The sequence below is a fragment of the Mixophyes fleayi genome, chromosome 6 (genome assembly GCF_038048845.1).
Source record: "Mixophyes fleayi isolate aMixFle1 chromosome 6, aMixFle1.hap1, whole genome shotgun sequence".
Taxonomy (NCBI): domain Eukaryota; kingdom Metazoa; phylum Chordata; class Amphibia; order Anura; family Limnodynastidae; genus Mixophyes; species Mixophyes fleayi.
The window spans coordinates 96,384,366-96,409,147 of record NC_134407.1 but is presented as its reverse complement, the minus strand read 5'-3'; the positions used below and the strand labels follow the sequence as shown (position 1 = coordinate 96,409,147).

The window sequence follows — 24,782 nt, the reverse complement described above, 5'->3', positions numbered from 1 at the left end:
GCAACCCTAGACAAAAGAAATGGGGTGTTGCTACTCTCTTTGCCTCCCATGTGACATTTGAGCTGCTAACCTCACACTCTGACCCCCGACGGTCGCTTTCTAAACCTGGTGGGAAAACTCAACAATACCTTATGCACTTTAGTTAATTTGTATGCCCAGAATCAAAATCAACACTTTTTTTGCTGCCCTGGAATCTTTGCTCTCACAGGTATGCCAGGGAAAGGGGATTATGGCAAGGGACTTTAATGTCGTAGTAGATGAAACTGTTGATAGATCATCCATTCTGGCTCCCCCCCTGGCGGTTCGGAGTTCTGTAAATCTAAGGCCTTGTCGTCCCTCCTCTCTCACCATCTCCTCTGACTCTTGGAGGCTTAGAGAACCCTCCGCCCGAGACTATACGTTTAACTCCCCAGTCCATAGCACCTATTCACGAATAGACATGGTCTTCTTCAGCCACGATCTGTCCCTGAAGCTCCAGGCAGCTCACATAGACCCAATGTTCTGGTATGTCCATTCTCCCATAACTGTTGACCTCTCAGATATAGTCTCCCGCCCTGCCACATGGGGCCTTAATGATACTATACTTCACAACCCACAACTTACTCTAGAGCTTCAGACCCTTCTAGAAGGATATTTTCTCCTCAATTACCTTCCAGATATGCCTCCCACAACCCTCTGGGAAGCCCAAAAGGCAGTGGTGCGGTGGCCACCTTATCATCATGGCCTCATGCCGCAGGAAGCTGTCCATCTCTAAACGCATATCATTGGCTATACAACTTCAGACTCTAGAGTAACAACAGACGATACTACCCTGGCCAAGCTCCTCAACGTATGGTCTGATCTGAATCTCCTTCTCTTGGAATCCACTGCTGCAGCCCTGAAACGGCTGAGGCAAATGCTTTACAAGAAGGGAGACAAAGCAGATAGGAGCTTGGCCGCTCGTTTCAAGGCTCAGAGATCTCAAAATAACGTTATGGCTTTGAAGTCTGCCTCTGGCTCACCCATTTACTGCCCCGACCAGATCGGTCGCGAGTTTCAGAAATTCTACTTTGCATTTTACAACTTCGTTAGACTGATCCCTGGGAGTGAGCCCCCTGTGGATACCAGAGCAGCTTTCCTGAGACAAGCAAACCTCCCTACACTCACTTCTAGCTCAGCCCAACAATTAAACGAGGAAATTACGTTGGAGCAAATTCAGCGGTTATCAAGGCACAAAAGACTTCTAATACCCGGGTCCGGATGGCTTCACTCAGTGGTAGTCAGTTTCACGATAGTGACTACCCGACACAGAACAGAACAACATGAGGATTCTGAATGAAGACTACACCGACCTGTGAAAAACCTACTTACCGGAATGAAGATGACTTCACATCACGACTCCCTGTCTTGCCGGCTGGAGAAAATGACGTCATGAGCAAACGCGACTTAGCTTAAAGTGGCGATGGACGGACCTGCCTGTCATTTATGTAATGCAAGTACTCTTTTAGGGGTTAATGCTAGAGTTAGGGTCAGGATTAGGGTTAACCATAACTCCTAACCCTAATATCCCTAACACCCCTAACCGCCAAAAGAGTACTTACATTACATAAATGACAGGCGAGTCACTCTATTTGGCATCCCATTTATCTCAGGTTCTGGTTACCTATCTTCCCCACCAGAATATAGCCTGGGTAGACTTGGAAACCCACTTCATCGGGATCCCTTCCTTGGTATCTCTTTGGGGCCTCCCTAACAGACAGACCACCAGAGGCCTCATCCCTCCAATCTCTTAAATTTTGCCTGTCCCTATGAGACACCTGTCGGGTTAAGAACAAATTGTCCTCCCTCATTTCACCTCTGACTCCCCTCTGGGGCAATCCACACTTCCCTCCCGGTAACTCCTCACAGCAATTTAAGCACCGAACCAGGCAGGCATGAGCGGGAATGGGAGAAGGACCTGCCCCCCCCCACCCCCCAGATGACTCTTTTTGGCAGGAAGTCAGGGAGGGTATTCCCAAGAGCTCAATCTCTACCTCAATCAAGGAGACGGCCTACAAGATGTACAAAAGGTGGTAATATACACCAGACAAGCTGACTAGAATGTTTCCTGCGGCCACTCCGGGCTGCGGTCAGAGGGGTACAATGCTACATATATGGTGGACCTGCCCTCGTATAGTTCCTTACTGGAACATGGTCCTTGTACTTATAAATTCCATGTCAGTACAGCAGGTTGATATGGACCTTTGGTCATTTCTCCTCTCTTGCCCCATACCTGATGTGATCGCCCCTTCCAACAAGCTAATTTCTCACATACTGGCAGCTGCCAAATCCCTAATAGCCAAGCATTGGAAAGACCCTAATCCTCCCTATATGCAGGAATTACAGAATTACATTGGGCATGTCGCAAGCATGGAGTGTATTACATACTATCTCCATGACAACCCCATCAATTTGATAAGGTGTGCGCCCCGTGGCTCTTGCAAGCAAGCCATAATTGCCTATGCGCTCAGGCTCCTCCTTCCGCAGTTGGACCATAATGTTTGGGCCGCCTCCGGATCCCCCAGGCTGGGTGCGGTGCATGGTAAGAATCTTGTTCTTGCTCATGTTTGATTTTTAATTCTGTGAGTCACTTTGTCCCCAGACGTTTTGCACATATTGTTTGTAGCTAAATTCCTGATGCCATTAGTGCCTTTCCAATTTTCCTACCCCCCTCACTTATGATCCTTTACCCTTTCCCCGCTTCCCATTTATATAATACATAAAACTTAGAGGACACATCTTGTATATTCATATTTCTTTTTGAGCATTATGCCGTTTGTATTTTTCCTTTTGTCTCCTCTTTAAATAAAGAATTTAAGCACTGGAGTGGTTTCCATTTTTGGGTCCATGTCGTCTTTCTTTCATTCAGACCCAGCATTATGTTCGAGAGGTGATATCGCTCTTCTCAGCAGTTGATTGGGATAACCCTCTTGATACTTTATTATTAGCCGTTTCCTCCAAGAAGGGAGCGATCTCGTCCAACTATGCTTTTCTGAGAACTATAATAGATCACACCAAAATTAAGTCGGGCCTGAGTGGATGGCTGCGCCATTTCCCCCAATTAACAGAGCAGGTATTGTTGAAAGAGCTGGCCACCTCGATGAAGCTTTTCCCAGCCTCTATATATGCAGAGATGTTCCTCAACATATTCCATAGAAGCTACCTCTCACCACATTGTCGAAATATTATTGGTCTCTCAGCTGATTCTAGGTGTCCTAAATGTGGTGAATCCCAAGCAGACCTATACCATTGTTTATGGGCATGTCCTATAATCAGGGCCTTTTGGACCCGGGTATGGAGGTTTGCAACTGCAGATTTAGTTAATTATTTGCCACTCACTCCCGAATGGGTGGCATGTGCGACCCTCCAACCTTTAAAATGGCTACACATTAATCTTAATACAACCTCAACACATTCTTATCACTCATCCCAAAATGTCCCCACATGCCTCCAACTGGCTACAAAATTTCACCACATACCACTTGCTTGAACATAGCGCCACATGTCCTTCACACCACCACCACCACTTTTACAGCTGGGGCCCCCATAGAGATGGCACGTAGTGCACAGCAAACTGAATTCCCTTCACCTCCTCTGGTATGTTGCGTGACCTACATGCGTTGAACAGAGGATGTCACGAGACATGGATGTTGGTTGCTCCCTATCAGTCTTATGTTCTACTCTATAAGAAAGAGAACAATAAGTCTGATCGGGAGCAGCTGGCTTGGGCCCACAGGAGAAAATTCCCCGGGCTGCCTGCTTCCACCACCGACTTAAGGGTAAATTTATCTGAATAGCCTGTTGCTACAACATTTCAAAGAAGTGGATCACAAGTTCTTTTAAGAACACAAAACAAATTAAAACAATGTTTTAAATCTTAACTTGGAAAGATATTCTTTAATCAGAGAGAGAACCAGTTCGTTAAAAAAAAAAAAAATATATCACACTCAAGCTGCATTCATCTGGTTCTTCTCTTTAGATTTTAAGCTCTTTCACAGATTTCATCATATTGTGCTGTATATGTCTTTATTAAATATTGTAAATATTTCAGTTATATGATCATCATTTGTGTATGTGATATTATCTAAATGATCAACATGGTCCATAATTTTGACAATCCCCCACATTATACCATATACACAACAAGTATCTAACAATTTTTTTTCTTACCCACTCCCCGATCATCCACAGAGGGATTGTCAATCCAGCGTTGGGCCTGCTCCACTTTCCCTTCCATATTCACTGCAGCTTTCACAGGGCGGCTGTTGGCCACAGCACGGTTCACCTTAGTTTGCAGGTTCTGCAGTGAAGTTGCAATCTGCTTTGCTAAGGCACGTGCTTCTGGGGAGTCTCCTTTTCCCCTGATGACAAAATGAGATGTCACAATTTTGCATGCAAATACATTTACACCAATAGAGTAATTAGAGGATTTAAAAAACGTGAAAGGTTTTAAAATGTGTATAATTTATGGGAATATCTGTATCATCATGAACGCACAACCTCCACCTTACTACTTACTGACGACGAAGGTCAGTCAGCTTGGCAGTAAGAGCTGCTATCTCCCCTAAGGAGCGCAAGATGTCCTCTCTGTCTTTCGGATCCTCACACAGCTCAGCAATCTTCTTCGCCTCAGCTAGGATGCCTCGAATGTTCTCCTCTCCTTCTGGTCCACCATTGGGATCTGCAAGCCAGCTCTTTGAGATGACAATGTAAAACAGATTAGACAACTGAATTAGGTATTTCTTAATGGTACAATTATTACACATTACTAGGGCTTCAAAAAAGCTTGCATTGAAAAAGTTAAATAAGTTAAATAAGTTAATATTTTGTGGGAAAAACCGTACAATAACTGCATACTGTTAAATGTACCATCAAGAAATATATTACAACAAAGCTGAAAATACACAGTATACATAAAGAGATTCATTTGTGGGGCAACTCAATGAAATTATAGCTCATAATAATCAATTAAGACATAACAGAGGTAATGTACAATAACATTTTTTTGTATCCAATTAAACATGGTTTGAACAATGCATTTTAGAAAACACACCATTTACTCAATTATCTTTAAAAGGAATCGAAGTCTGTTCTTTTCTAATTTTAATATCTAACTTCTAGAAAAATGGTCTAACAATATGCTACCTGATAATAAAAAAAATATTTTTCGTCTCCAGGTTTATTGATCTAAAATCAGTATGCTCAAGCCAGTCCTCGTTCTAAGAGCATCTATCTCACACTATAATATCACTTGCACAATTGACTCATGTAGACAGGCTTAGGATACCTAGGCTATAGACAACACCATTGTTGATTAGGGAGAGAAGTAACAGTAAAAACAGCTGCTGGTCCAACAATAAAATCTTAACTATGACTGAAAATGGTCATCATAGATTTGTAAGGTATCACATTGCTCCATAGCGCTGTAGAGAATACAGGATATACATAAAACATGGACATACAAGGTAAACAAAATAAATGCATGACATGAAAACAAAGGGAGGGCTCTAGTAATGATAGAGCTTACATTCTATGTGGAGAAGGCACAGCTGAAACAAAATGTGCAAGTGTGGAGATTGGGCAGCTGTGAGGGTGCTTTAGTTAGCCAGAGTAGTATCATTGGGGATAACGTAAGCAGCTCTAATAAAGAAATGGGTTTTTAGATAACATCTATAAATTTAAACGCCGCGGGGGAGTCTGATTGAGCGTGGTAGGGAATTCCATAAGATGATAGCAGCATGAGAGAACTCTTGTAGGTGGGAGTGAGGTGGTTATCAGAGTCAAGACAAGGAGCAGGCCAGGCCAGAGGTAGGTATAGGATGGCGAGAGGAGTATTTTGATATGAGATTTGAGATATATGAAGGGGTGGTGTTGAGGGCTTTCTACATAAGGGTGAATAATTTGACTTGGATTCTGGAGGACACAGTGAGCCAGTGTAGCGATTTACAAAGTGGTGCAGCAGATGTGGAGAGGTGGGAGATCTGATCATTTACACCCAGGCCTACAAGCTAACCAGACAGTAGAGAAGGATATTCACTGCCTAACCCATGCACCCATGCACCCCAGGACCACACACACATACTTTACTGACCCCAGGTTGGGGTTAATATAATAGAGAGCAGTTTCTGCAGCTTTGACACAAGAAGGTCCAGGATGTGACAGTAGGGTGCACAGGGTCCAGCAGTCAAACAGAGATGGCAACAGTTGGCAGCTGAACAGATATTGAAACAGCAATGACAGTTGAGATTAGTGGCACCAGCAGCTGATTACAGATGATCGTTCAATAGATTCTAAAACACCCTTGTTTTTGGATGTAAAATCAATACTCAGTTTTGCTCTGATGTGTACCAACAATATTCAGAAATACCCAATGCTTTATATTTGTGAGAATAATGAAACGTTGGAGCTTGGTGAAAGGCCTGAGTGAATGTGCAACTTACTCTAACTGCGGTCTGCATGCAAGCATATAGAATATATAAAAATGTCTGTCAATTACATATTTCTAAAGGGCATATTTAAACAGTCAACATACTTGTACACATTGGGGGACATTTATGAAAAATGGTGTTGTTGCTCCTAGAAACCAAGCACATGCTAGTAATTATTTTTCTAGTGCAGTTTAAGGAATGAAAGCAGATAGGTGATTGTTTGATGACATCAACAATAGTGCATTCATTTTCATAAATGGCTCCAATGTATATTTGTTTTTCACGCCTGATCACATTACACTTTGACTGCGTTATTTCATGTTGCTCAGTCTTACCTGGGCAGCATCAATCTTCTTCCCAATCGCCTGCTTGGAGTTTGTTAGGGCTTCCAATTTGCGGGCAGCATTCTCTACTTTAGCTGTTAGGAAATCTAGTCCCTGAGATACCTGTTGCGATTTCTGCATGGCAATAGGAGTAGCTCCTTGACCCCTTTATAACAGAGGAGACAACTTTAAATGCATCACTTTAAAAATAAATTTAAACTTGGAACGGTTCTCTAGATTTTCAGTAAAATCTAGAGAACAGAACTGACAAGACAATTTTAATTTGCACTAAATTTAGCACTGCACAAACACAGTAAAAGACAAAAAAATAATGTATTAAATGATGAAATAAATGAAATGACAAGCTATTACAATAAAATACATTTTCTGCAACATTACAAATTTCATTTTACATAATACATTATAAAACTATCTTGAAGTTTGTTTCATTTTTCATACACAGACATTTCTAATCTGTGAGCTGTTAAAAACTGAAATACAAAAACTACCTTATTAGAAATAGCAAATATTAGACATATATATCTAGTCCTCCTGTCATAATAGAATGTAGAGATATTTAATATTAGACATATCCATCTGAATTCAGCGTGGTGGAGAGTGGGAAAGTTCAGTTGCTACTAGTCACTGGTATTTTTAGAATATAAACATGCTCCTCTCACCATTTCACTGGAGGAGGGAAGAGTTCCAAAAATGTATGAAATTTTTTTTTTTTTTTTTTTTTTAATAAAACAAACATACTCCCATGGATGTGCCATACAAAATGTATTGCAATGCTTATACCGCTCTACATGATAATTTGACCAGTATTAGCAATACATGTACATTACAGAGGGCACCCTAGTGACCACCATACAATACAGAGGGTACCCTAGTGACCGCCATAGAATACATAGAGGATTCTTGTGGTTGCAATACAGATGGCATCCTAATGCATACAATACATATAATACAAAGAGCATTCTTGTGACTGCCACACAAATTAAGCTATTGTCCTATTTCCCTTATGCCCTCCTAGGTAAAAGCAAAAAGTATTTTTTAAACAGAATATGGAGTTAATTTACCTCCATTTACAGACAATTTACTTCCATGCTTTCCTTCCCCCAATTTTACAGGATCCCCTCCATAACTTGTTAGCACATGTCTTTTTGTATTTAAAATATGGCCTAAAGGCCTGTAGAGAGTACATTAAGAAAGAAAGGAAAACACCCTTTAGCATTTTAACACAATGAACAAAATTATATATATTTCTATATAGGTGCACAGCCAGTGGTTGAGTCTGGAGTAAATAGTAAGAAGTACGGCCTATATTGGTCAGCCATTATTGGGGTATCTGCAAGATCACCCAAAAGATGTTGAACAAATTTACACAATATTGCACTAGTTGGCAGGCCCTAAACATATACTACATATAATTATAAATATATATATATATATATATATATATATATATATATATATATATATATATATATATATATATATATATATATATATATATATATATATATATATACACACACACATACATATATACACACACACGCCTTTGCTCACCCCCACAAATGAATTGGCTAACCTAACTGCAGGTGTTTAAGAAAATACTGGTTTGAAATTCCTTGCTCAAGAGTATAGATTGTTCTGTGGGATAGCCATCATCATCATCTGTTTCTATTCACTGCCTACACCACCATGTCTCCGCGGCCCCCACCCCACTCAGCAACAAGCACACAAAATCGCTGCCTGTTGCAATCCAAATAGAGGACCGCTCCTAGCAACCAAGGAAGCCTAGGGCGGATCTCACATAGGAAAATAGGATGCGACTGCTGCTATCTCCTCCAGCCCACACACTCATCACCTTGACTGTTAGTCTCCCCTGTGCACTCATCAACCCCTACTGTCAGCCCCCTTCCAGCCGCGCGCATCACCCCCACTGTCATCTACGCCCCCCCTGCAAGCATCGCCCTGACTATATGCTAAAACTCCTCCCCCCCCCCCCCCTGCGCTTATTCTCCCACTGTCGGCTAACCTCCACAGCGCTTATCGCCCGACTGTCAGCCGCCCCTCCCCTTGTATTGGGTGTAAAAAAAAAAAAATTTGAACAAGAAAAAAAAAAATGCAGAGGATACATGAGGCAGCCTCATTAGGGCACCGGCCTACTGGGAAACTTCCTGGTAAAGCCTATGCCCAATTCACCCCTGACTTGAACTTAGAGCAGGGGACTTGCTAGATTAGTGATGTGAAATGTTATATTGATGAGAGTTCTTTGGTTTCTTAAAACATTATCCATAAAAGTATGTGTGGACTACATTTTAGGAGAGCTACTTGCTACAAGTTAGAAGTAGATAATTCCGTAAACACCCCTTACCTAAACTAACAGCTAACCGAGAGCTAAATATACAAATGTTTTTTGATCGGTATTGTGGGGTGGTGGCTGGGATAGTGGCGAGGATGTTCGATATGGTTCCGCATGTATTGATTGTCGCTATATCATATTTTGTCTTGCACTGGATGAGACTGACCTTACTATGTTCTGTGCTCCTGTGTCTCTACATGTTTTCAAATCTTGATAATTTCCAATGTAATATTTTGACTGTTTTGGACTGTTCTCTCATGCTATATGTGTCCAGCTATAGCAATGGTTGGAGCTTGGATGCCATGTACCCTGGGACAGCTGATGTGTTTACCTAGGATGGGGATATGGGGGCTTAAGTTCCTCTCCTGGAACGTACGAGGACTTAATGACCAGGTCAAAAGATCTTTGGTCCTCACACAGACCAAAAAATATAGTCCTGACATGGCGTGCCTGGTGGAGACTCACTTGACGAGGGAGTCGTCTCTTGGCCTTAAAAAGTCCTGGGTCAGTTGGGCTTATCGCTCTGTCTACTCAACGCGCTCAAGAAGGGTGTCTGTTCTGGTGAGAGAAAAAAAATCTACAATTTGTACTGGAGGAGGTGCAGCTAGACCCCTATTGTCACTATGCATTTCTCCGAACCTTGATAGATAATTCTCCAGTTATACTCCTAGCTGTGTACATCCCCCACTTTTCAATTCAAAAGTGCTCAAGAAGGCCTCTAAATTTATTCTCATCCCATCAGATTTTTTCCCACATAGATCTGGCCTTGATCTCCAATAGGCTGGCTCCTCTGATCAGAGAAATCTGCTACCTTCCTAGGGGAATATCGGACCACTCCCCAATGCTGATGGTCGCTGCCCTTGTCTCAGATGCTGGAATTCGATTTTGGAAACAACCCATTTTGGCTTACACTTATGGGGACAGGTAGTGATCTTGTAGTGAACCGGGAGGGGTTCTTTTCAATTAATATAGATAAAAAGTATAACTCACGGCGCTGGATGGATCACATATGAATGCCAGCACCACGAACAATGGATCACTTTAACATATAGAAAAATACATAGGGCAATATAGTCCCAACAAAGTGAGTAGAAATTTTCTATGGTGTCCCTGGGGTCTTAATCCCTCTTCCAAGTGTGTCTTAAGTGGCCAGATGATAAATGTAACCACGTGAGGGGGTCCCCGCAGGGGATAGGCTTACAAGATGAATCCTTGAAATAGTGCACATCTAATCACATCTGATGGTAAAGACGTTATCTTTTTTCCGAATTAACTCCAATGGTGAAACATTCACAAAAATAAAAAGATCATGGCATAATATCATTTATTAAAATGCAGATTATAAAACATTAAGACAGAGGTTGATGTGCTTCGAGGAGCGTACCAGAAATAGGAAGGATCAAACAGCTTAAATAGATGACAGATAAGTAGGTTTACCCGGGTCCAATAAACTCTCAAATGGCTATGCAGAATCTCCAGATAGTCCTATGAAGCTTCTCCCCGTTCAACCAACGCGTTTCGAATCGAAAGGATTCTTTATCAAGGTGTCTTTTCTTTTCAATTAATGCCACCATAGTCAGACCACCGGTCCTTTGGGATGCCTTCTGATTTGGAGTAGACATATTTATTAACACTGCTACCTGCTGACTTGGTTGCATGTGCAGAAGGAATGGGCCAATTACTTACTTTTCTCCAGGCACGCACAAGGGGATAAGAATGGTAGTCTCATGGCATATCTGGCTAGGACGAATTACAAAATAACTCTATATCATATCTGCAATATCTGACTGATCAGAGACTACCCATTTTCAGATGGAGTGAATTGCTATTGTGTTCCGAGCCTATTATTCTGATTTGTACACCTCTAGGGCGACCATCATGCGCCCCAGCTGCATGACTATCTATGTAGGGTACGTCTCCCCAGGTTCTCCTTAGATGGTGCAGATTGCATCGAGGGTCCCAGCACTGTAGAAGAAAATGAGACAGCAATAGCATCTATTCCTTGTAACAAAGCCCTGGGTGGTGTTGATGGTCTGCCCATTGAGCTGTACAAAAAATTTGTTAGCTTCTTTATCCCTACGCTCCTAGACCAATGCCAGGAGTTTTATGAAGCGGCCTCTCTGCCGCTATCCGTGTCAGAGGCGGTGATAGTAGTTATTCCCAAGCCAGGTAAGGACCCGCTATTACCCGACTCATATAGGCCAATCTATTTATCGACAACTGACGTAAACATCTTGGCTTGAGTTCTTGCTATGCAACTAAACACGATCATTGCCCAGCTGATCCTCCCAGACCAGGGAGGTTTTATGCCGTGGAAGTCCATAGCCATCAACCTTCGACACTTGTTTACCCATCTACAGATGCCTGGTAGTCACAGCGACAGGGAGGTGGTCGTCTCCCTGGATGCGGCCAAAGCGTTTGATTTCATGGAATGGCAATATTTATGGGCAGTCATGCATAAGTTTGGAATTGGTCCCAAATTCTTGTCCTTGGTGCAACTGTTGTATTCAGCACCGGTGGCCAGAATTTTTCTAAATGGTCACACAACCTCCCTGTTCAATTTGGGCAGGTGCACAAGGCAGAGGTGTCTCCTCTCCACATCCCTGTTCGTCATTGCAATAGAAACCCTGGCGTGTTTGATATGCGCGCACCCTGGAATTTGTGGCCTCAGGACTGGGGACAGGGAGGACAAGGTTGCGCTTTATGCCGACGATAGTCTCCTGTTCTTGAAAGATTCGGAGAAGTGTCTAGACACATTACTAAACCTGTTAGTATTTTTCCTATTGGCGGGGGTCTCCCGGAGAATGTTACCAGGTCCCTTCCATTGCAGTGGACATTAAAACTTAAATATCTAGGAATATGGGTCACGAACGAATAAAACTGCAGATCAACCGCAAAAGGACTGTTTGACTTATGAATAAATACCAATATTCTGCATTATTTATTATTAATATCCAGGTGTTATTATATTTATGTTCCTCTCATACCTAATTTCTCAATCAAGATATAATTATGTTTCAATGTATAACAATATCATATAGCACTACTAACATAATTGGACAACATTTCTTAAACCTAGATTTAAACTTGTCTAATTGTATTTAGTAGGTCCTAATAATTATCTTTTCTCATATAATTGTAACACTATAAAACCAAAATAAGGGCTAGTGTGTTATGATAAATCCTGTTTGCTAGATGTTAATAAAACATCCAGTTATAGCATTAGTATGCTTAATAATTATATAATTGCATAACATAGATGATACCTATATAAATCAGGAGATCATCCTTAGCAGTGCGGATGAGATAATTTTCATATCAAGCTGATGCAAATGATCTAATAGAGTGGTTTCTGCCTGATAAAAGTAAGGTAACTAATATTATCACCTAAATAATAAGCCAAGTTTAAAGACAACCTAACCTAAAATTGGGGTAGTGGCTGAAGGTGCCAAACCCTATGAGAGGTAAAAGTAGTGCTTTTCATAAAGTAGGTATGACTCGGGAAAACAGAGCGAACGCTGACGTGTGTTTCGCTCAGAGAGCTTTGTCAAGGTAACCTGAGTCAGGGCAGTGTGCTTTATATAGCCGGTGGGGCAAACCCCCTATGGCGTCACATATTCTAACCAATCGGAGATGCCATTAAATGACAGCGATTGATGGCACTTTCAACCAATAGGAGGCATCCACGTGAAAGATGTCCGGTCTCCACTAAATGGCCATTGGTTCTTATCAATGAGGAAGTGATACTGGTTAATAAACAGAGATTTTGGATGATCGTAAGGTAAGGGAAATGGAAGAGCGTGATTTATAGTAATAATCCTAACATATAAAAATAAATGGAAAGATGGCTGTTTATTATGATTCAATGATCTTATTAAAAATTACATACATGCTCAATCCAACTCTAATTGCCCAAAATGTGGAGGTGCTTCTCCTACCTTTTGGCATCTGCTCTGGAGCGGTCCTGTGGTTGGAGACTTCTGGTCACGGGTGGAGATATATATACAAAAAAAAGGTTACTACTATTCCATTACTGTCCCCAAAGACCTGTGCATTCGGTTTGAGGGTTGATTTGTTATTAGGAAGGAGTGCAACCAGATACACTCTTAATCTCTTGGCCTTGGACAAGGTCGCTATTGCAAGAGTGTGGATGGCTCAGGGTGGGCCGGACTTTGGTGCTTGGGTTGCCCTGGTTAATGTGGCTGTTGGACATAAGAGATATACATACCAGTCCGGAAACACTATGCCGAAGTATTTTAAAGTTTGGTCACATTGGGTAAAGTCAAGATATGCAGTGAGGTCCCTGGACGCCGGAATTTAAGAGTTCTTTCTCTCTTATGTGACGAGGCCTGTAACTGTCCCCCCCTCCTTTTTTTCCTCCCCTACACCCTATGACTTTTGGTTGAATGATGGTACCTGCTCACTCACTAGGGTCTATTCTGGTCTACTATTCCTTCCCACAGTAATCTATGCAAATGAGCTGGACACAACCTATTATGCTGTATCATACTATAGATAGATTATTATGCCTTTTGTTACTCAGTGCTGTACATGTTTTACTACTTCGATATTTCTAATTGTATTTTGCTACACCATTACAAAACCATGTCATGTTTGTTTTACTTTCTTTTGTATTGTTTTCAAAACTTCAAATAAAATTACTTGATTTAAAAGAAAATTGTAAAAATATTATAAGCGCTGTCCACTCTTAGGTCCCTGTATGGTTCCTGCCCCTAGGCGTCCAACTCCACTGCTACCCGAGAATCTCCACATATATACACCGCGTTGAACACATAGGTGAATATAGATTTCAGTGCAGTCGTGTACAAAACAGCACATATTATTGACTATTATCTGGTAATCGTGGGTGTCCTATGAGACAAAGGGTTCACTCCAAACAACTAATACCAACCTTCCACCAAAATACCAATGCCAAGTACACAATTTTAATAAACCGCACAAAATAAAAAAAAAAAAAACACCTATCCACCAGCGACACCACTCTCAGAACAAAATCCTTTTGTGCACAATTCATATTTTGGATGTCTGTTATCAACACTACACAGGTATGATACCAAGGACAGCAGATCCTCTGACTAGTGACATAAAAATTAAATGCTGAATATAAAATATATTTATTGGCGCAACGTCACCTTCCCTATCTTTCCTAAGCTCAGGTAGACTCTCTTAATGAGGCGATCTCTGCTGAACCGTAACCAAACTATCTATGACAAATAAACTGACGTTGCTTCAGGCCCTGATGGCTTCACAGCAACTTACTATAAGAAACTAATGCCAGCTCTTTCACCTCTACTGTTAGATTTGTTTAACCCAATTCTTCTTGGCAAGAAATTCAACGTGGCCACCCCTGGAGCGAAAACGGTTGCAATTTCTAAGGGGGGGCAAAGCCCAAAATCTATGTGCTAGCTATAGACCCATCTTCCTTTTAAACGTCGATCTCAAAATTATTTACTAGACTTCTGGCGTATAGAATTGCTTCTGTTTTAACTTAGTACATCCAGACCAAGTCTGCTTTATCTCTGGCTGGCAGAGAATACTATAAAAGCCATAGCAGAAAAGTGGTTCCTACTCTGGTTGTGGTCCTCAGCGCAGAAAAGGCATTCGAAAGGGTCTCGTGGTCCTATATGCGAGTGGTACAGAGTAAGACTGAAATTCGAGGCCCCCTCATCAAAGGTACAGCTGCATTATACTTCAATCCCACTGCCATGGTCCTAGCAAATGGTTGCTTCTTCCCCTCCTTCCCAATTGAAAACTGTATGGGAGAGGGATGTCCCATTTCGCTCCTCTTCTTTGCCTGATCACAAACCACTTGCAGTGAAGATCCGTAACAACCCAAATATTTTGGTATATAGGTTGGCCCGCAAGAACATAAGCTTTCTCTATACATGAATGACGTGCTCCTCCCGATAACGAACCCACACCCTGTGCTCTGGAGTGATGTGGTTGATTCTCTACTTTCAAAATTAATTCAGATAAGACTGAGGCCCTTGCCTTGAACCTTCTTCTCGATGTTTGACAATGTTTAAATCAGAACTTTCATTTCAAATGGAAACCCCAGAAAATTAAATTCTTAGGAATTTACTTAATAAAGCATTATGATAAACTTTTATCAGCTAATTTTGCCCCTTGATATGTTAAAAAGGGACCTTAGGATCTGGGATTTCCATTTTATGTCCTGGATAGGCACAGTTGTTACGGTGCAAATGAACCTACGTCCCAGGCTGCACTATCTATTTCAGACACTCCCAGCGAGTCCCTTCCTCCATCCTCAGAGACACACAGAAATGAACCTCTTAATTTAAATTGTTAAGTAAAAGCCCAAGAGTCAGACAGATATCACTTTTCACAAATGGAGACCTTGGCCTCCCCTGCCCCCATGAATATTACACCTACCCACCACACCCAAGCAGCACTAACACATTCCAACCCAGGCTTACTCTTTATCTGGAAATATTGTGCTCACTCATTTAAAAACTAATACTCAACCAAGAAAGAATGGTACCCTTTTGGCATAATCCGACCTTTTTTCCAGGTCTTATCCAAGAGCTGTCATGAATGGCACCAAGGACCAACACGGATATTGGTCCTTGGTGTATCTTCCCAGAGTTCTCTGAGCTCCGCAACTGCTTTAACCTTTATCCTGGCTCTTTTTACAAATACCTAAAGATCTGCAATCTCTATAATAGCAAGATCAAACCATCAGCCCTTCCCTCTAGAAATATTTTGTCTATCCAGAACCCATCCATAGGTCTACTATCCATTTGTTAATCCCTGCTGCTCCAAAACGACTAACAGACTAAAGAGCCTGACGAGATTCAGTGGGAAGAAGACATGATAGACGGTGGTGTTTAAACACTTAACCTGCGGGGTCCCGACATTGCCGCCTTAAATTAACATTAATGAAGATTGCACTGACGTCAAACTCTACTGCCGGAGAGCTGTTCATTCGGAACAAGTTCCTGTCAGCCTGCTGGTGCCATTGGAAATCTGCAGAGTCAGTTTTCAGGTAAGTCTGTGTATATTGCAATAGTTTTTTGCCAAAATCGGATTTTTTTTGTAGGTCTTCTCTGTCGGATTTATTGTCATTGTTCAAGCGTACCCAACCCATGGTAGATGTTCTAGAGGCTGAGGAGTGGTCTCACATTAGGGAGGCTGTCATTAAATCCTCATATTTGCACCCGAATCAAGGAATATGTGCAAAAAAACTTTTGTTTAGATGCATTTGGTACACACCAGAGGACCAAAAGCTATGTATCCGACTGTATCAGACCTTTGTTGACGGAACGGTGACTCCTGCAGTACTCATGTGTGGTGGAGCTGTCCAAAGATTAAGACCTTTTTGGTGGGAAATTAAGGATCTAATATACATAAGATTACCCAGGTACAACTCCCCCTTATCTCTTCTCTTCTTTGGCGGGTGCTAGACGTAACAAAGTAGATAGGGAAACTTGCTAAGCATATACTCACTGCAGCTAGGTCTGGCAATTTTACAAACTAAAAACACATCATAAACATGATTTATGACCAGCCTAATCAGGCGGGGGCTGGCAAGTTTAAGCCCGGGGGACGCACACGCGGCTGCATCACGTGACACGCGATGCGGCTGCGTTATCGATGACGCGGCTGCATCGCGTGTCATGTGACGTGGCCGAAGGTAATAAATAAGAAATATTGCATCGGAAAGGGAGGGGGGGGGGGCGCAGCCCTAACAGCGGTTGGACTGAGCGGCCCGGGGGGTGCTGCCCCTCTGCCCCCCCCCGGCCCAGCCCGCCCCTGAGCCTAATCAATTCTTATCAGTATGGAACGCTCAGACTGGACACCGATTCACAAGATCCCCCCCCCCACCCTGAAACAACTAAAACATAAGCCTGAGAATTCGCCCTCTTATTCTTTTTCTTTCCCTCCCCTGCTCATCCCCATAACATAACCAGGTATCCCCTTCCTTTGTACTATCAATTTGTGTGTTCTGTTGATCCTCAGCCTCCCCCTTCAATAGCTTGTTCCTTTCACTTTGATATAATATATAAAAATGTAATAAAATATTAGATATTTAAAAAAAAAAAAAAAAGAGGGAGCAATGCATTCACAGAAACGAGGACTTAACCAATCTATGTATCAAAAGCTTAAATATCCAGTACTGACAAATTTAAAATAGAGATAATTTAATCATAGCATAAGTTTATGGAATAGATACATTTTTCTGATCATATAAAAAGGTATGCCATCAGGTTTATTGCTGCTAACAGAACCATAACTCCAAGATGATTTAAAATACACTTGATCCTCTGCAACAGGTTTTAGTCTTAACCTTGCTCATTCAAGTTGAATTTTATCTAAGGAACATTGCCTTATGTCATATTGTATTGAAGAGTAGCCACATAAATGACATATCACATAAGTGATAGCTGCAGCAAGAAATACAGATTGCATAGTCACTAGGAAGGAGGTTCAAGGTTGCGAGCACACAGCATTTTTTTCAGGTGCCATTCCTATCTCAGCTAAGAAATAACATGGTGAATGCAGTATAATTCCTATGGATGATATCCCCACAATATAAAGTGTTCATGATTCCTATTTCAAGCTGCGTTTATGCTGCTTTCACCATGCATTGAACACTGCTCAGTCAAAATGGACAGTGGCACATAAAAGCATCATGTTTTGCAGTCTAAAAGACTCTCCAACTGTTCAATTTTTAAGCAACTAAAATTATTGATGTGTTCTAAATGGATACAATGTTAATTCAGTTGTTATACCTTGCTCTTAGATCAGCCACTTGATCAGTCATCTGTCCTAGAGTCTTACAGGTTCCCAAGATGTCCTTCCTCTCCTTCCCTGCACAAAGTTCCCCAACTTTGCCTGCCTCATCTAGTATCTGACGTACGGCTTGTTCTCCAGTATCACCTGGGTAGACAGAAGCGGATTTAAGGTCCAGGGCAAGCAAAACAAAACACAGAATCCTGAAACGAATGTTAACACTACAAAACACATTACATTTTATAACAGAACATTGTGGGGGTGATTCAATTAGCCGCGAGGTGTCTCCGGAATGTCAGCGAGACACCTCGAGGCGGAAATTTGACAGAAATCGCTGCTCATTTTTCCTCGCACCCCACAGTCCGCACAAAGATTAGATAAAATGAACACATGCACACACATTACTCATTTCATCAAACATAATTCCTGCTACAAAGTAAATTGCATAGTTCTACATGATTTATTAAAATAAGTAAACAACCAAAATCAAGTAAATAACAAAAGAGGACACAGGAAAGAAGCTATAGGCATCACAGCAAAGGTAGAATAAGTTACCAGGACCTCAAAAAGACCAACTGTACTGACGGTGCATTGATATTATTGGTCTGAATATGTGGATGTGACAAATTTTTGGCTGCATCAATAGCCCACAGAGATGCTGGTGATGGAATGAATGTGTGTATATGGAGAAGAGACATGTGATTAGGGAAAATGAATAAGAGAATGGGACCATTTTTCATATTTCATTCTTACCTGGCGGAGCATTTGGGTCCCTCAACCAACCCTTTGCCTGGTTCATTTTAGAATCAATCAGTGCAAGTGCTCTCTTCATGGCCTCTGTATCCTATTAATTTATGGAAATGGAACAAATTATTTTTTCATCTCAAAGTATTCAAAACTCTGTCAACAACAAGTTTCACATCAATGGAACAACTTCACCACAGCAAACTGGTCCACATGTCTTACTGTACTTTACAGTAACATGTAATATAAACACAATTATATAAAAACAAAACTTGCACCCAGTCACTTTGGTAACATTCACAATAATAGCCAGTTTTCCAATTATATCTATTTGAACACCTACTGTATTGAACAATACTAGAAAATTACATCTCATAGTCCTGAAAGGAGAAAGGAATTTCACATCTTAAAACAACCGCTGCTAGCTCAGCATACCTTATGTAACCTGCATTAGGAGCAGGCCCGGCGCTCCCATTAGGCAAGGTTAGGCACTTGCCTAGGGCGCCACAGAATGGTAAATGACTTTAAAACTGTGCGGCGACCGCTGACCATACCTGTCACGGCTGCCGCACAGCATTCAGATGCACGGGGAGGGGGAGGGGGGGGGGGGGGGGGGGAGAGGCTACTGCTCACCAGTAGAGATAGAGGGGAGGAGACGAAGCAGAGAGGTGGCGGTGGTGAGACAAGGGGGGGGCGGCGCCGATTTAGTAAAAATGCCTAGGGCGCCATGGACCCTAGCACCGGCCCTGATTAGGAGGTGACCCTCAGGGACCCCATAATTACAAGTTTACTGCCACTCACAGCTATTAAAGAACTACACAGTCACCAAGAACACGACGGAAGATTCCAACTACCACTTAGTACATAAGTAATAAATACATAAGTAATAAGTAATAAATACAGCTACTTATATCTGATATGGTATTACCATTAATGTGTAATTAAAAAAAAAAGAAAAAAAGAAAATGAATAAAAGAAAATAGCTGGAATGCCCTAACAAGTGAAACGTTTTATTTTTTGTCCGCTTTGGTCCCATATATAGAAATTATTTCCTGTCCTAAACGGGTGACGGAGACAACATTTGAATTTCACTAAGTGTTTATTTGTATTTCCATGCACAGACAAAAACATCAACACTCTCCTACACATCAAAACACTACAAATGTATTTTTATTTCTTTAAAAAAAAAAAAAGTTACAATAGTAATGCTCCTGTCAAATATAAATAACACACTGTCTTATAAGGAGCCAGAGAAAGCCAATTATAAACAATAAAACCATATTTGCAGAAACAAAAAACATTTTGGTAACTATGATCGAACGTACCAATTTTTATTACATTTATAAATGTTACAAAACAAAAAGTTCAATCTCATCTATAATCTTTTAGTAGAAATGGTTATGTCTGATGTATCAGACTTAAAGACAAAGAAAAGATAATGTAAATGCTAAAGGTTTGGTCAGGGTTTAGAAGTTTTGCCTTAATTGGGTCTTAAAGCAATGAGGCCTAACAAATTCTAGTGCACACCCTATACATTATCAATGTGATGATATTTTGATTGAACAAAAATGTATGGCCCGCACATATTTAAATGTTAGGTTTAAAATCACGAGACTTTGCTGCAAGTGGGCATGCCGTACCATGAGGCCACAAAGCCATGTTTTAGATGACATAATAATCAAACAGAAATTTAGGTCATAAAACATTACAGAATTATCACATAAATAATTGCAACATCTAACACACATAAAACCATTAGAAGAGACAAAGCACAGCACTCTCAGGTTAGCAGGGCATGCTGCCGCTGCAGAGGTCTTACCTTCTACACCCCAGAACATAAAAGAAACAAATAAACAAAGAGACAATGTGAAAATTCAAACCCTGTAATAAGCGCTAGGATCTTTGAACTTTAAATATAAAAATATGACGGGTATAAGCAAGCAATAAAAATATACATCATGCAGTTAAACTGAACACATTATTTCAAACTTTAAAAATGTTAATGGCTATAGCTACAAAATTATATGCAATAATAATGAAAACTGAAATGATCAGATGCACGTTAACAAAAGAACATCCTTAAGAAAAAAAACAAAACAAACAGAATTCCCAGATTCCCAGTGCCCAGTCTACTTTAGAGGACACATTTAATACACTCTTCTCCTTGGTGAATAAGGTCATAGGAGACACCGTGTTTTGGGTTTTTGCCCACTATGTGGTAAAGTAATAAAATAGCGAGAGCACCCAGAGACAGGTTCTCTTTTAAATCAAACCACATTCATAACAAATAATAATTTTGACTTTGTATGGTATATAACATTTTGAGACGCCACATAATTTATCTGTATAATTATATATATATATATATATATATATATATATATATATATATATATATATATATATATATATATATATATATATATATATATATACACACACATATACACATACACACACACACACACATATACCGATACACCACGTTCTCTTATTTTTTGTCAGTTTAAATTGCTCTCTGAAAAATACTATACTTCTCTTAGGTTACACCTCTCACCTTGCTGGCCCAAGCATCTTCATCCCATGAAGTAAGTTGAAGTACCCGTATAATTTCATTTATCTCTGCACTCATCTTCTCCACTGTGAAGTTACGGTTTTTGAGAGCTTCTTCAATGCCTTTACTGCGGGAGTTTTTTGTTGTCACAAAGATTTTCATGGCTGGTAGTAATAAGAGGTGGGAAAAAAAAAACAATTAAAGAAAAAAGAAAAAAAAACTAATGTCCAGACCTCCCCTCAAAAACTTTCCTGAAGTAAGAAATCCAGGACAAGCCCAAAAGGAGGAAAAATCTATTCCTAAAAGCCAAATACGGTAGCATCTGAAATTCAGGAGATACATACCAGAGATCAGAACTGGTAGGAGATCTTTAACAGTGTTCATGGAATTTACAAGCATGATCCGATGTTCCTGGTGGGTCAACTCCTGTTGACGTTCATCGATCATTTTCGCCATCTTCGTCATTCCTAAAGCAACACAGACATCTAGTCTCTAAGGAACTACTTGTTACTTACTACCCTTAAAGTGTCCCTCCTTACTTTACAGTATATTTAGCAGATATGGCATAGGAACTAATTTTAGTTAATTTAAATTATTTGTAAAGGTTTTCTCAGTTTAAATAGCTAAATAAAATATTAACACTCAATCATAGCTGGTGACATTTAAATATAACACAAATTCTCATATGCTTTACTATGTGAATATTCAGTCAAACACAACTTCTGGTATAACAGAAAGTCTCTAATGCACATGGCATTTTTTATTCCATAAATAGCTTTTGCATTTAATTTTAAATAAATAATGGCATCTTACCATTAGGATATACTTATTTTATTCAAAGCAATGGCACATACCAGGCTCTTGGACACATTATACAGGGGGGGGGGGGGGGGGAATCAACTTTCTTGATACTACCTGGAGGAAATATTTCCAATAACAAAAACAACCTGAACTTAATCAAGTAGTGCAAAAAGTAAAAAAAAAACAAAAAACAATAAAACAGTTACTAGTAACATTTGAAGATATGTAGAATATAATAAAGTGCAATAAAAACTTTGCAGGAACTTGTAAAATCTGAATATATTAGAAATATAGCTATTGTTATAGAATACTTTTTATGCACAGTACACTTCCTTTATTTAGCCTATTGAAATGTAGGAATTTGTATACAAAGTTTAGCGCTCCTTTAAAAAAAATAAAAATAAAAGATTACTACTAAATTCACCCTTATGCTCAGAACTTGAGGAATATAGTAAGTTTGTATTTTGGTATCGAGATCATATATCGATCAGCGCTCTCTAGGCTTGGAGAAGGGTGGTGGATGCTGCCACTATCCTAAATCGGGGGTAAGCCTGGAAAACACCCACAAAGTAAAAATCAATAGAGAGATACTTGCGCCTAATCTTATATCTCTCTATTGAAGTTTGTATTTTGAATGTTGTATAAAAGATTGAACACTGACAAAACATGTGACAATTTTACAAGTGACATCACCAAATTGTACAGATATTGTTGTGTGTGGACCGAAAAGTGGTACAGGATGAATATTTGGCTTCATACATATGTTTAACTTCCAAAACACAAAGTAAGCAAATGGACTTTTACTCTTTTTTTGTGTTTGATTTGATCAATTACAACATTGCCTGCAGCATTCACAAATGTTATTGCTCAGTAAAAAAGACAATGGAGCTCTATGTCTTGAAAGCATCCCTGCAGAATATATATATTCTGTACTTAATGAGTGCTGTCACATTTTCTCAATGCTTTTTAACAGATACGTGTTTAGGAATACTTAGAAAAAGAAATATTAAAATGAAAAAGTAACACTGGCAGCCGGTGTTTTCTAGTACAACCTATAAATTTTTGTATCACATTTTAATTTAAATATTTATGTTACTAGTTCAACAGAGTACTAACCACTACTAGTAGGAGATCACGTACCAGGCCCCAAGTTCTTGGTGTAAGTGACCAGGTCCTCCATGTTCTCAACTACCTCTGCCACAGTTAGATATTCCAAGATACCTTTGCACACTCTTATGATCTTCCTCACCTGATTAAAGGCAGAAATAGCAAACACTTTACAATATCAAATAATAGTTATAGAACTCATCTTGGCAAATATATATATATATATATATCTATATCTGAAACAAAGCACAGGCAGGGCGCCCTGCCTGTGCTTTGTTTCAGTGACTAATTTCTCCTGGATTGACCATCTGGATTCAGGCTTCTATGTGGCTGCCACTCACACATGAGTAAAGTGACTGTGGACTTTTCTAATACATTGGGACTATTTTATCGGATTATTGTACTTGACACTATGAAGTGTATGTATATTTCATAATACTTACCGATGTGGTAGATAGCGCCAGAGTATCAATTGTTGTGTTCCATATATATATATATATATATATATATATATATATATATATATATATATATATATATATATATATATATATATATATATATATAGAGGGTATTTATAAACAGATCCCTCATTTCTTTGTGTAACTAGAGGGTAAGTAGCGTCAGCAAGGGTAGATTCATTTTATAAAAAGTACAACTTGGTAAATCCCTTTCAAGATGGTTGACCTTCCGTTGACAAGGAATCCCAATTATACAAGTAATTTTCTGCTTTTCTGGTATGATAGGTAAAAGTGATCATCAATCAAAATAGGCTGGATTTTGTCCCCCGAACCTCTTTGCATAATTTTGTAAAGCAATAGCTATGCAAAATTGTGTAAAAAGGTGAATGGAAAGTAGAGCCTTCTCTATGATGAAAACACCAAGCAAGCATAGCAAATTAAATGACACATTGGGAATGTGTTGCCTACCTCAGCTTCATCAAATGTCAGTAGCAGGTCTGAAGTGCCAGAGAGTATTCCTCGGGAGCCATCGATAAGGTAATCACGAGCTGGGACAGAGTACGGGTCCGCATGTAGCATCTGAGCAGCTTGGACAAGCTTAGCACAGGCATTTTCTACTCTGGGGCAAAAGAGTGATGTTATATTTACCCTGAGAACAAAGTATGACCTTACATGCACTATACAATAAAAGAGGAAGTCAAATAAAGATGTACTCATTGTAAACCCCTTTGCTGCCAAGGCCTTTTTTCACACCTGTGTGCCAATTTTGTCAATCCAACATCAATGTTTGTGGTTTTTTTTGTACAGTACAAACAATCCTGCCTTGATGATTTTTCAGAAGACTTTGTATTTTCCAAAAATACAATTGGCTTCTTTATAACCCAAGACTAGACAACCTGTGACTTAAGTTAAGTTTATTTATTTTATGACGTTATCCATCCTGTGGGTGAACATCCTATGAATTGGTAGGTCTATGCTTAATGTACTCCAGAAAAACTGTGTGATCAAACTACCAGCTTTCAGTAAACTGGCCCTGAATGATCACGAGATTAGTTTCACAAAAACTTCGGACCAAGCCAAAAGTCTATTTAGCAGTGCAGAGGTCTTTTCGTGTAAAGTAAAGGGTGTTGAGGGCAAAGCTTGTGCTTCAGAACTGCTAGACACACCCTTAACATAATGTGAACAAGGCCCATTTTC

At 40.1% G+C, this 24,782-nt stretch overlaps 1 protein-coding gene across 2 annotated transcripts in view; it reads right to left on the bottom strand.

Annotated features, from left to right (window-relative positions):
• The window catches only part of VCL (vinculin), an 82,270-nt gene that overhangs the window by 32,299 nt on the left and 25,189 nt on the right, over positions 1–24,782 (bottom strand). For both annotated transcript variants that reach the window (XM_075217067.1, XM_075217068.1), the window contains exons 3-11: positions 24,054–24,204; positions 23,158–23,266; positions 21,561–21,683; positions 21,220–21,380; positions 18,672–18,762; positions 17,918–18,065; positions 6,782–6,935; positions 4,537–4,712; positions 4,189–4,379 (exon numbers count right to left, since the gene is read on the bottom strand). In XM_075217067.1, the coding sequence (XP_075073168.1) occupies positions 4,189–4,379; positions 4,537–4,712; positions 6,782–6,935; positions 17,918–18,065; positions 18,672–18,762; positions 21,220–21,380; positions 21,561–21,683; positions 23,158–23,266; positions 24,054–24,204 (1,304 nt within the window). The remainder of the gene's footprint in view (positions 1–4,188; positions 4,380–4,536; positions 4,713–6,781; positions 6,936–17,917; positions 18,066–18,671; positions 18,763–21,219; positions 21,381–21,560; positions 21,684–23,157; positions 23,267–24,053; positions 24,205–24,782) is intronic.